The sequence below is a fragment of the Aquarana catesbeiana genome, linkage group LG05 (assembly GCF_042186555.1).
Source record: "Aquarana catesbeiana isolate 2022-GZ linkage group LG05, ASM4218655v1, whole genome shotgun sequence".
In the NCBI taxonomy this organism is placed as follows: Eukaryota; Metazoa; Chordata; class Amphibia; order Anura; family Ranidae; genus Aquarana; species Aquarana catesbeiana.
Genome location: NC_133328.1, coordinates 159663388 through 159675798, shown reverse-complemented (window position 1 = coordinate 159675798; position 12411 = coordinate 159663388). Strand labels below are relative to the sequence as shown.

The 12411-nt window shown below is 38.7% G+C and overlaps 1 protein-coding gene across 1 annotated transcript in view; it reads left to right on the top strand.

Moving 5' to 3' along the window:
- The window catches only part of OSBPL10 (oxysterol binding protein like 10), a 706762-nt gene that overhangs the window by 543001 nt on the left and 151350 nt on the right, over positions 1–12411 (top strand). Inside the window, exon 8 of the mRNA XM_073630290.1 lies at positions 4139–4619. Coding sequence (XP_073486391.1) covers positions 4139–4619 — 481 coding nt within the window. The remainder of the gene's footprint in view (positions 1–4138; positions 4620–12411) is intronic.

Genomic DNA, 12411 nt, shown 5'->3' with positions numbered 1-12411 from the left:
CAAGCATGAAGTAGACCTCTGAATCATGACTTATTAAAAAGTGACCATAGGTAAAAGCAGGTGAGAGGTGGGAGAGAGATCATGGCCCATTTGTGGAGGACCAGTGGGAGGAAGCAGTTCAGGCTGTACCCCAATGCTCTCTTAATATGATACAGAGGCTCATGCAATTATACATAATCCTGAAGGTGCACCTTACTTCGATTAGGTTGCACAAAATGGGCATCTTAGACACCCCCACTTGTAGTTAATGCTTCAGAGACTATGGGGACCTGATCCATCTAATCTGGCTGTATGCCAGATTACATCCTTATTGGGTGGGAGTACTGAATACGATAAATGCTGTATTTCAGATCTCTATCCCACTTGACCCTTAACCATGCCTTCTGGGCATCTTAGATGATTTCCAACTAGATGTCCCTATTAGAGAAGCTGTAGGGCCCTCTTTCAAGAGAGTTGTGCTCAGGTATTGGAAATCTATTGATTCTCCTTCTGATAAAGAATTAGTATAATGTATGGGTGAACTCTTAAGCCTTGTACACACAATCTGATTTCCCGACGGGAAATGTGTGATGACAGGCTGTTGGCGGAAAATCCAACCTTGTGTATGCTCCATCGGACAATTGTCAAATTTTGGATCGCAGGTTTTAAAATTTTCCATGGACAAATATCTGTTGTCGGATTTTCCAAGTGTGTGTGCACAAGTTCGTCGGACAAAAGTCCAAAGTACAAACATGCCTGCTTGGAAGCAAGGACGAGCCTGAAGTGGTCGGTCTTGTAAACTAGCGTTTGTAATGGAGAATTAACATTCGTGACGTGGCAAATTATGAAATCTCGAAATGCAGCGCACATTCTCTTCTTCTTTAATGGGATAATAATGAAGCTGGTGATACTGATGGTTATTGCAAACTAATTTTCAAAGGCTTTTTTTTTCTAGTGATATCAAGAATAATATTATGGGTTTTTTTTTTTTTTTTTATTGGCAAGTTACCACAACACAATTATCCCGTAGTTTTTAAGATCAAAGATACAACTATGTTGGTGTCCCTTGTCAATTTTATATTGTATTTTTTTAAATGTAACTGACTACTCCCAAACTGTCATTTGAAGTAAAACACATAGCCAAGTATTATTCTCCACAATTTTTTTATTGTGCATTAAAAAAAGAAAACAAATAAAATTAGACATGCAATCTGCCAATAGAACTTAACCAAAAAGTGCATTCTATGCATCCAAAATATAGAAAATATACCAAATCAAATCAATAATCAACCAAAAAAATAATGTCAAATAATGTTCTCCGATTCCGCAACATGGCTGGTTGACGAACGGTCGTTCAGAAAGAAGCTGAAAAGCGCGAAATGAAAAGCGCGAATCAACACTCGCCAAACTTCTACTAACACGAAATTGGCAGAAGGAGCCCAAAAGGTGGTGCTAAAGAGCTGAAAAACAACATAGTATGTCACTACGTTCATATTTGTTGGCCAACAATTGTGTGGCCGTGTGTATGCAAGACAAGTTTGGGCCAACGCCCTTTGGACAAAATTCCACGGTTTTGTTGGCCAACACTCCGATCATGTGTACAAGGCTTTAGACTGAAGACATATATTTACCAACACAGGGGACACCCCCACAAATTTGAAAATCATGGGGTCCATGGCTAGATACCTTAGGTTTAAGCCCATTATAACTGGTTATGGATAGGCACTAATGAGTTGAGTTATACCCCTCTGACGGCTGAATTTTACTGTACATTGGTTAGAGGGTGTGGGGACTAAAGGAGATTTGATCCTATTGTTCATATATGACCACACTGTACTGTCCTTTTGAGATAGAGGCAAGCTAGATGCTTACTAATGTGTTTGTTACGTGTTATGTGAGAGGTTTTCTGAATATACTTAAGAAACTTAAATGACTGACTTGGAATTGTTGTAAACTTTGATTCCTATGTCTATACTTTTCAATAAAACATTACTTGATTAAAAAAAAAAAAAAAGTGACCATAGATAGAGTAATCCCCAAGATTATTGGGTGAAGCAACAGTATATATGCCACTTTTCAAACCTACTCCCTGAGTGCTTGAATCCTCTGCAGTATTAGGACAATCCTGACATTGACTCATGCACAGTACTTTGATTCTTTCCTGTGTTCCATCTCCTCAACTTCCAATGATGCTTGTTATCGCCCATTAGGGGTTCTGAAACAACCAAATAACTGCAAGTTATGCTCAGAATCGCTAATAATTATCAGGCTATATAGTTACCCTTAGCCACTGATATTCATATTTTTTAATTGCTATGGATACTAAAATCGAGGGCTCTTCGACTGGCTTTCATGATTAAACCTTGCTATAGAAAAATTGATTGGAAGTTGCCACGAGTGATGAGTGGGTAGCAAAAGATTAACGCTTTGCCTGCCAGGACCAAAAATGCATGGGTGGATCTCATCTCTCATGTTTTTAAAAAGGTATTCAGTGCTGCTCTTTTGTTAATCATTTGCAGAAATGAGAAACTATTTAGTTCATATAGCATGTCATTAAATCCAGCAGATTCATTTTTATGCATAGCATTTAAGCAGATATGAATGTGAACCTGCTGAATGTAAATCAGCCGCAAGACTGATAATGAACATGTTCCTATAGTAGAGAATTTTGCAAGGATTTTCTTCTTCTTTGTGATTATAAAAAGAGATAGCATTTCAACTCCCAGAGGAAAAAATGTTTCAATCTTGGCTCAGTGCTTTGTGTGAAGGAATCCAAAAAAGACTTACGGAAAATATAACAGATTACAGCCATTAATAGAAAAGGTTCTGATTGGCAAGTAGCATATATAGCTCTTTGTCAGTTTATTTTGGTAGGCTGATAATGATCAGTTCACACAATTCTGCAAACAGTATTAGTGCTCTGCAGCAGGATTCAGTTGTACTTAAATTTCCTTGTGATTGCCTTGTAGGAGAAATGAAGATGCATTATCTTCAACTAAGAAATGTAACCAGTTAGTGTCCAGAGATGTCATCCACATTTCTCTAGTTTTATTTTTTAACACAAACCTGTGTACTAATATACCAGTACTAGTCTTTCTCTATGCAGAGACAAGATATAAGAGGAAGAACACATTGACATAAGGATATCCCCCCACAGAGCACAAAGATCTCCATGTTTGAAGACTATTCTGCATTGCTGAAAATTTGTTAAAAAAGCACCCTTATCTTTCTCACAAGATGCATAAAGCTTAAAGGCTAAGTTCACCATTTCCAGAAAATCGCATATGGTGTCAAGGGGCCCCAGTAGATAAAAAAAAAAAATCTGTGCAGCTTTGTAAAATGTTCATTAAAATATTATATTAATATTATAATAATATTATTTAAATATTATTAATATAATATTAATTTGTTATAACTGTAGGACATTTGAAACCCCCCAGAAACCTGGCTGAAAATCTACCAGTTAGTAATCCCCATGCCCTGCCTTGCTGCTAGCACATAAAAACCATTGGACACTCACTCCCAGCATTGCAGGCAACATGGCAGGAAATGGGGATTACTGACTGTGAGCTTTTCAGCCAGGCTTATGCAAAGCCCAAATGGCCTACCAGTATAAAAATATATATAGCATTTTACAGAACTGCGGTTTTTAAATTCCTACTGTAGCCCCCTGACTGCAAAGACTAATTTCTGTAAAGTCACTCATTCAAACCATTCACTTATAAATTTAAAATTTAACTTGAACTATTGAGCTCCGCAGTCAGCAGGTTTTTACAAAATGTGTGGGAAGAAGCCATAAGCTTCACTTGCCTTGCTGTGAAAATAAAAAAATATTAATATGCAATATTTATTTACTTGACTAAAAAAGATAAAAACATATACAATACTGCAAATTTGAATGGGTGATCTTCATATTTATCAAAATGCCTCAGCATGCTGCAAATGTTGACAGATATTGATTGTTAGAATTTGAAAAGATGTAGGTTTTTTTCCCTTTTAAAAAGAAAGCATGTCCATACATTAGGCAACTCCTTGTGATATGTATCATATATTTGTCTGGGAATGCTTATTTTGACTCATTTTTTTAAACCTGCTGTTTAAATATTATTTGTTATTGACAAAACTCTACCATCTGAAGAAACTTTGTTTTCTATGACAGGTAGTGCTTCCAACCTTTATTTTGGAGAAAAGATCCCTACTGGAGATGTATGCAAATTTCATGGCCCATCCCGATCTATTCTTATCCATTGCAACTGGCACCACCCCTGAAGAGCGAATGATTAGCTTTGTGGAATATTACCTGACAGCCTTCCATGAAGGCCGCAAAGGAGCAGTTGCCAAGAAGCCTTATAACCCAATTATAGGTGAAACGTTTCATTGCAGCTGGGATGTTCCCAAAGAAAAGGTGAAGCCTTGCAGAACTCAGAGTGCCTGTGTGAAAGCCAAAGAAACTGACATAGTCCAGGAATCTACCAATGAGTCGTACAAAGTGCGGTTTGTAGCTGAACAAGTGTCTCATCACCCACCTGTGTCTTGTTTTTACTGTGAATGCGAAGAGAAGAAGATGAGCGTTAACACACACGTATGGACCAAAAGCAAATTCCTGGGAATGTCCATTGGAGTGTCAATGGTCGGAGAAGGTATGTAACATTATTACTATTGCTGATTGTTTATAAACATATTTTATAAAAAAATATTTATTTGTTTCATTCATTCCTCGCTTCTATTTATTTAACAAAAGTAAACGTAAAGTCCCGTTCTGTACTACGGAACAGTTCTAATAGGAGCGACGCAAGTTGCTCCGACTTAGAAAAAGGTTCCTGTACTATTTTTGGGGCAACTTCAGGCGACTTGCATTGATTTCTATACAGAAGTCGTTTTGCAAGTCGCTGCTGAAGTTGTGTGCAGGTCGCCTCTGTGAGTCGTGTTGCCCCTGTGTGAACCGGCAGTAAGTATACATAAATAAACTTGTTTATTTCTTTTTCTGGGTGGATTTTAAGATGAACTTCGGGCAGGCATAAATAAATATAGTTTAATCCAATTATGTCCTCATTAAAAATAAATGCAGTACCTGAACCTGTCTGGAGATCATTCTTCTATGATCCCCTTCCCAACAAAACTCTGGGAAAGGGTGGACTTCCTCAATGTTCTGCTATGCCTTTGTGGCCCAGTTGTAGGTTGGCCTTGGTCTATAACAGGTTGTATTGCTTAAAGGAGAATTGCCGCCAACGCTTTTTGGCTGTACTTCTACTATGGACCACAGGAGTGCAGTTTGTTCTGCACTCCTGAGATCTGTTTTCAGCTGACAGCGGGCTGAAGCCCGCTGTCGGACGATGTCACAGAGCCGGTCCAAGCTCTGAAAAGATCCAGACCCAGAACTGCCGAGAGCCTGAGACAGCCCCTCTCACCCCCTCCACAGCTCAGAGTTTCAGTGAGCACTGGAGGGGAAGGTAGAGTGCCACTGACTGACAGTCATGGCTCTGTGCTCAGAGCGAGGTGGAGAACTGAGCGATCAGGGGTCTTTGATCGCACATTTCTCAATGCAGAGCTGCAGGGGGACAGATGTAGCATCGGATTGTTGCTGTGTCAACCTAGGTAAATATAATGTTTTTTTTTTTTCTAAAAGCCATACTCTTTTAACTGAGTTCAGTCTGCCTGTGTGGGATCTGTCATGTGTGTCTGAATTAGAAGACTGGCTAATCAGATTTTTTTAGGTAAAAAGTTTACATATGTACAGTGTATTTTAATTAATACCTGTTTTCTGTAGTTTAAACAACAAAAAAAGAAAAAAGAATATTTGTTCAGTTGGCTGTTGGTTCTTGTAAATAGATGAGACTGAAGTTACTTGATATTCTTCTGACAAAAATGAAAATTATTTAGGCTGGGTTCACACCTATGTAGGTTGCAGTTGATATGTTTTCCCAGGGCGGTTTGCAGTTTTCTCACATGCGGTTTTAACAAATTTTTGATGCATCTTGCATTTTCGCGAGGTGTCTGTTGTCATGATGGAGGAACAAGCAAAAATCCAGCGGAAACGTATCAAAAACGCTAACACTTCCTTTTTGATACCTTTCCATTAAAGTCTATGGAACCAGAAACGCAAACTGCTGCGGGCAATAAAGTCCTTGGGCGATCTCCTGTTCAAGAAACGCACTGGTTGTTGAAAAAGCACAGATGTGAACGTGACCCATTGGAAATTGTGTTAAATGGACTGTAGTGGGTTTCTGCAAAACAAAAAATGCACGGCAAAATGCATACTGTAGATGTGCACCTAACTTTACAAATGTTTTTAAAATTTTAAGGCTGCGTTCTGGGTCTCCTTTTTTGCCATCCGGTATCTGGAATAGTAGGAAAGAATATTCTTTTTGGACAATTCAGCAACGAGGATCTCTTGATTGATGTGTATATATTGTGATTTTGGGGGATTGTTTAGCTCAAGTGTAGCACTCACCAGTGAGGACAGTCCATGTCAGCCTACCTTTATCAAACAGAAAAGTCCAACTGAACAAGTGGCTTTTCTTGCAGGGGTTTACACCATCAACATGAAATAAAGTAAAATTCAAATTCCTGGCTCTCTTTATCAGCAGTGCTGTTCAGGCCTTGTGCGCCAGTCCTCCTGACCATCTAACACAGCATCCCTTTGTTTATGTACTTCTGTCGGCCCTCTTTCTGGCAGCTCCCTGTTGCTCTGGCCCTCAGGCTTTGACCCTCGGTCTGTTCTATCACAGGCTGCACAATGCAGACGTGCACATTTCTGACTGCTTGATTCTAGCCATACTGACTCCTCGGGAGGGTGGAGCCTCGATCTATCATCGGGTCCCAGTCTATAACAGGTGTGAACACCTGTGCTATTAGTGTGCCGGTTGCCTGTAAACCCTGGTCCCAGGAGTTGAGATTTCTTCCCTTCCGAACCTCTATGAAATCTCCAGGCTCCAGGTCCCAAACCGGGTTTTACCAACCACTGAGAAAATCGCAAAGCCAGTGTCCTCTGAATGAAATAAGCATCATAGAGTCCCTCAACCTACCTAGTTGAGAATTCTGGGTGACCTAAAACCTTTTTAACACCATGACAGGGCATTGCACTGTCAAATTAAATATATATATATCTATATATCTATAATATATAGATATATATATATATATATATATAATATATATATATACACACACACAGTATAAATCAAATATGTGTATATATAGTGTAATCGTACATAACTGTAATTACAATATTTTGTAGAGTTGCCAAACTGTATTTCAGTGAATGTTAGATGTTAGTCCAACTAAATCTGATACTTAATGAAATATTCACAAACTTCTCTGTAGGACTCCTACAGGAAGAACTCTCAGCAGAAGTTTCTGTCTTTGCATACACCGTCATAAAGTCTCACTTGTCTGGCACTATATTTGCTGTCCCACAGGTAGAATAAAAAACAACTGTATTGTCTGTAGCAGGTGCTGGCGTCTCATGCACACATCTCACTACTGGAGTCTTGGAGAATTATAAAAAGCTAGTGGGTAAATAAAAATATTTGTTTTGGATGGACTACTCCCTTAAAGGAGAAGTCCAGCCTGAGCTTGTTTGGCTGGACTTCTCCTATGGGTCCCAGGAGTGCAATTTGTTTTGCACTCCTGTGACCCATTTTCAGCAGAGAGCTGAAGTCCGCTCTCTGCTGACGTCACAGGAATTAGTCCAGGCACCACGTCATCACGACAATAAAGTCTGGATCCGCCAGGTGCTTGGACTGATTCCTGTCTCAGCCTCTCAGCGAGTCGCTGAGATCCTGAGATGGCTGCTCTCTGCCCCTCCACAGCTCAGCACTCCAGTGAGCATGGGGGGGCAGAGTGTAGAGCTGCTGACTGACAGGAAGCGGCTCTCCACTCGGGAAGCTGAGAAAACCGAGCCATCGGCGGTGTTCGATGGCTTGATTCTCAGTGCAGAGGCGCCAGGGGACAGATGCAGCATTAGACCGATGCTGCATCCACCTAGGTAAGTATGGTGGGTTAAAAAAAAAAAAAACATCTATTTTAAACGTTTACATTGAATTTTTATCTAAGCAAAATATGTCATTATGTCAAAATATGTCATTTTTGATGTTACGGTTTACCATTAATGACAATATCTCATATTTTTACTTTTGCAAAATCATAGACTTATTCATATATTTCAAGAAAAGGAAAACTTGTTGCGCAGCGTCCAAATAAAAAACGGGCAATTTATTAAAGAAACTACTGAGGTCACCGCTATTCCTGCCCTGCCGACGTATGTTTCATCTGAAAAAACGTTTTCTAGCAGGGCAGGAATAGCGGTGATGTCATCACGCTCGTGAGAGTGTTAGGACAAATTTTATTTCCTATGCCTGTGTATACAGATCTGTTGTAAGCCTTTTTTTTTTTTTTATAAATTGCCGTTTTTAATTTGGACGCTACGCAATGAGTTTTCCTTTTCTCATATGATTAATGGTTGGATCAGCCTCCATAGATATCCTGTGGCTCTATTACTGGCTTGTTTTCACCAATGATCCCCTATGGATGATCTGCAACTAATGTGAGGGGTAACAAAGCTCACAGATGCAAATATATAGACCTCGATAGGTCTTTGGATCTGGTAAGAAGACATTTTTGCCTAACCTGTTCAAACACTGTGTGTGGCACTGAATTAAAAGGACTTTGCACAATATCACTTTATGGACTTTGGTGTTCTAATATTGTTTTCATATATGTTAATATATTATACGTCAGATTCACATCTATACTAGACAGCGCAACACGTTTTCTTTTTAAATATTTGGGATGTTGTTGTGTACAATGTTTTGAGTGCTGCTGTCTTATTATTTATTTGAATTTGTTTGCACACACTGAGCGCAATATATTATATTTTTTCTTTACATATTTAAATAAGTGTAGCCCAATATTTAGGGCAACACTTTACTGTAAAAATTACCTTGTCAAAAATAACATTTTCTAAATTGAAAAAAAACAAACATTCAGATACGATCTAAATTCAAACCTGAGGCAAAAAGTAAACAATAAATGTTAATACCATCATTGAGGCCAAGAACTACTGTGGCTTTTAAATAATATATTGATCTGACTCATCTCTATGACACATCACAGGCTTATAACAGTCGGATGGATCTATAATTTACAAACTACCTCTTTACTTTCAGTTTTCATACATCTACCATGGGAGCTACGTGTTTTACCTGCTCTCCACTTTAGGTCCATTCTTCTCCCACCTGGCTAGACATGTGCGATTAGTTTCGTACGAATCGAAAATTCATACGAATTTCCGTAAATTTATACATTCGGGAGGATCCAAAATCTGAATTGCTATGCTTCCGAATTTTGTACGAAATACGAAATTTCGTTTACGAATTTCGGATCCAAATTCCTAACGAACATTCGTAATTGTTACGAAAAGTTAACGAACCTAAAAGTTAAAGACCCAGGAAGTCAGCACAGCACAGGGATGGTGAGAGCCCCTCATAATGATAAATTCATCATAACGAATATTCGCAATTGTTACGAAAAATTTATGAACCTAACGAAAATTTGTATTTCGTACGAAATTTCGGACACAAATTACGAAATACGAATTAATCCCAATACGGAACAAAACAAAACAAATTTATTATTATTGGCACACGTCTACCACCTGCATTTCCGGCCATTAACACTATGACCAAACGTATGTGGTTTCCCCTCCGATTTATTAAGTTCAGGTGTTTTACAAAGACGAGCTTCTGTAAGTGCTACAGTATACAGTACAAAAACATAGTATTTCTAATTATACAGCTTTAAAAGACATCTTAGACAAATGTGCACTTCCAAACTTGTAGCAGGTCCCTTTAGGAAGGCCCTTTTCGCCGGGCACTCACGATTGCCGGTAACAGAGCCAGGACGTGGATCTGTGTGTGTGTAAACACACAGATCCACGTCCTGTCAGGGGAGAGGAGACCGATCCGTGTGTTCCCACTACAGAGAAACACCAATCGGTCTCCTCCCCTTGTGAGCCCCCTCCCCCTACAGATAGAATCACTCCCTACGTAACACATTTAACCCCTTGATCGCCCTCTAGTGTTAACCCCTTTCCTGCCAGTGACATTTATACAGTATTCAGTGAATTTTTATAGCACTGATCGCTGTATAAATGTGAATGGTCCCAAAATAGTGTCAAAAGTATCCAATATGTCTGCCACAATGTTACAGTCACAATAAAAATCGCAGATTGCTGCCCTTACTAGTAAAAAATAATTATAAAAATGCCATAAATCTATCCCCTATTTTGTAGACTATGTAACTTTTGCGCAAACCAATCAGTATACGCTTATTGCGATTTTTTTTTTTTTTTTTTAACCAAAAATATGTAGACGAATACATATCGGCCTAAACTGAGGAAAAAAATATTTTTAAAAAAATGGGATATTTAATATAGCAAAAAGTAAAAAATATTGTGTTTTTTCAAACTTGTCACTGTTCTTTTGTTTATAGCGCAAGAAATAAAAACCGCAGAGGTGATCAAATACCACCAAAAGAAAGCTCAATTTGTGGTACAGTGTTGCATGACAGCGCAATTGTCATTCAAAGTGTGACATCGCTGAAAACTGAAAATTGGCCTGGGCAGGAAAGGGGTGAAAATGCCCAGTATTGAAGTGGTTAAAAGCTTCAACAAAGCTAAAGCCTGTGTGAAAACCAGCCTTGTTATCGCTCTTTTTTTGGAATAAGATGTACAGTAAACTTATACAGGTGTGATGGCCAGGTGTCCACAAATGTTTGGCCATATAGTATAATTAAGTTATGGCTTTCCAGTATGGTGAGATAGTTTGAGAAGGTCTTTTTTTACGCTTTCCTAGTAAACTTCTTGGACTTTTTCCATTTAAGTGGGTTGTAATAAGTAACCATTGTTAATGATCTTACATAAGAAGTGATTTATTAATTCCACATTAAGTATTTTACCTTATACATCAATGTCTGATGGTACTTTTGACAAACTCATCACTGTGAAGAGTCCCTTGGTGCTCCTGAGTTTATAGAGTTTACATTTAGTGAGGAATTAAACACTGAGATATTAATAAAGGCATCTGCAGATACAAACAGACACTTATGAATGTTATGGATTTTGAGGTAGATTATGTGATTCATTTAAAACAAAACTCCAGATACAGTGTACATGGGGAAGGGTTAAAATATCTGAGTTTTTTTTTTTTTTTATTCAAAAAAATGTATTTGTGTTGAAACCGATATAAAGTATTAACATCATGCTGACAAAGACATGCACCTATGTTGTACATATTCAGTAAAAGGAATAGATAAGGCAAGGTCTCTGCAATATTCCACTAAAATGTGTTTTATTTGCTTTATATTATTGATATAAATCTGTGGTCATTATTTTGCAGTTGGACTTTATAGCTCCACTTTAAACTTTTACCTCCCACTGCGGAGGCAAAGAAGGTGGGTTTTAACTCCCAAACACTGCACATGGTTTCTGTGCTGAGATCGTGCTCACGGTCTGTACTAATGATCAGGAACTGACAGGATTGGCTCCCTATCATGTGACCTCTAAAACTTTATCACATGCTTGATAAAGGGGTCCTGCGAGGCTCCGAAACTTTGCACTTTGTCCTTTGTGTTGTAATCATTCTTCAATAAAACTTTGGGATGACACTAGATCAGTGATGGCGAACCTTGGCACCCCAGATGTTTTGGAACTACATTTCCCATGATGCTCAACTACACTGCAGAGTGCATGAGCATCATGGGAAATGTAGTTCCAAAACATCTGGGGTGCCAAGGTTTGCCATTACTGCACTAGATGATCCATGTATTAATAAAGAAGAATTTTTATTTCACTTTCACCTTGTTGCCGACTTTTCATGATTGAAAATATGTGCATTGCACTGTAACAGCCAATCGCAGTGGTCACATGAGTAGGCAGACCTTCCCTCCCCCTGGGCATCCAGGCCCAATTAAAGGGATGCCAGGGCGGGCAGGAAGGGCATAACGCAGCTTTTGTTTATCCATATATTTGTTTTGCTTGGTGTCTATCAAATGTTCTTGTTGTAAAAGCCAAGGAAGCTTAGACCTCTGTAGTGTATTAAGACTTTTACTAAACAGGAAAGCTACACATACAACTTCAGAAAACATAATTCATAGCATGCAAAATATAACAAAATATGCCTACAACATGCACTAGCTGACTATCTTCCTAGCAAATAACCATGTACAATATGTATGGGATATGCATACTGTAAGTATACTAAACAGCTACTTGACATGGTTCTTGCTTTAGACCCCTTTCACACTAAGGCAGTTTTCAGGTGTTTTAGCGTTAGAAATAGCACCTGTAAAGCGCCTGAAAACTGCCTCCCATCTCGCCCAAATGGGAAAGCCTGAGTGTTTTCACACTGGGGCGGTGCGCTTGCGGGACCATAG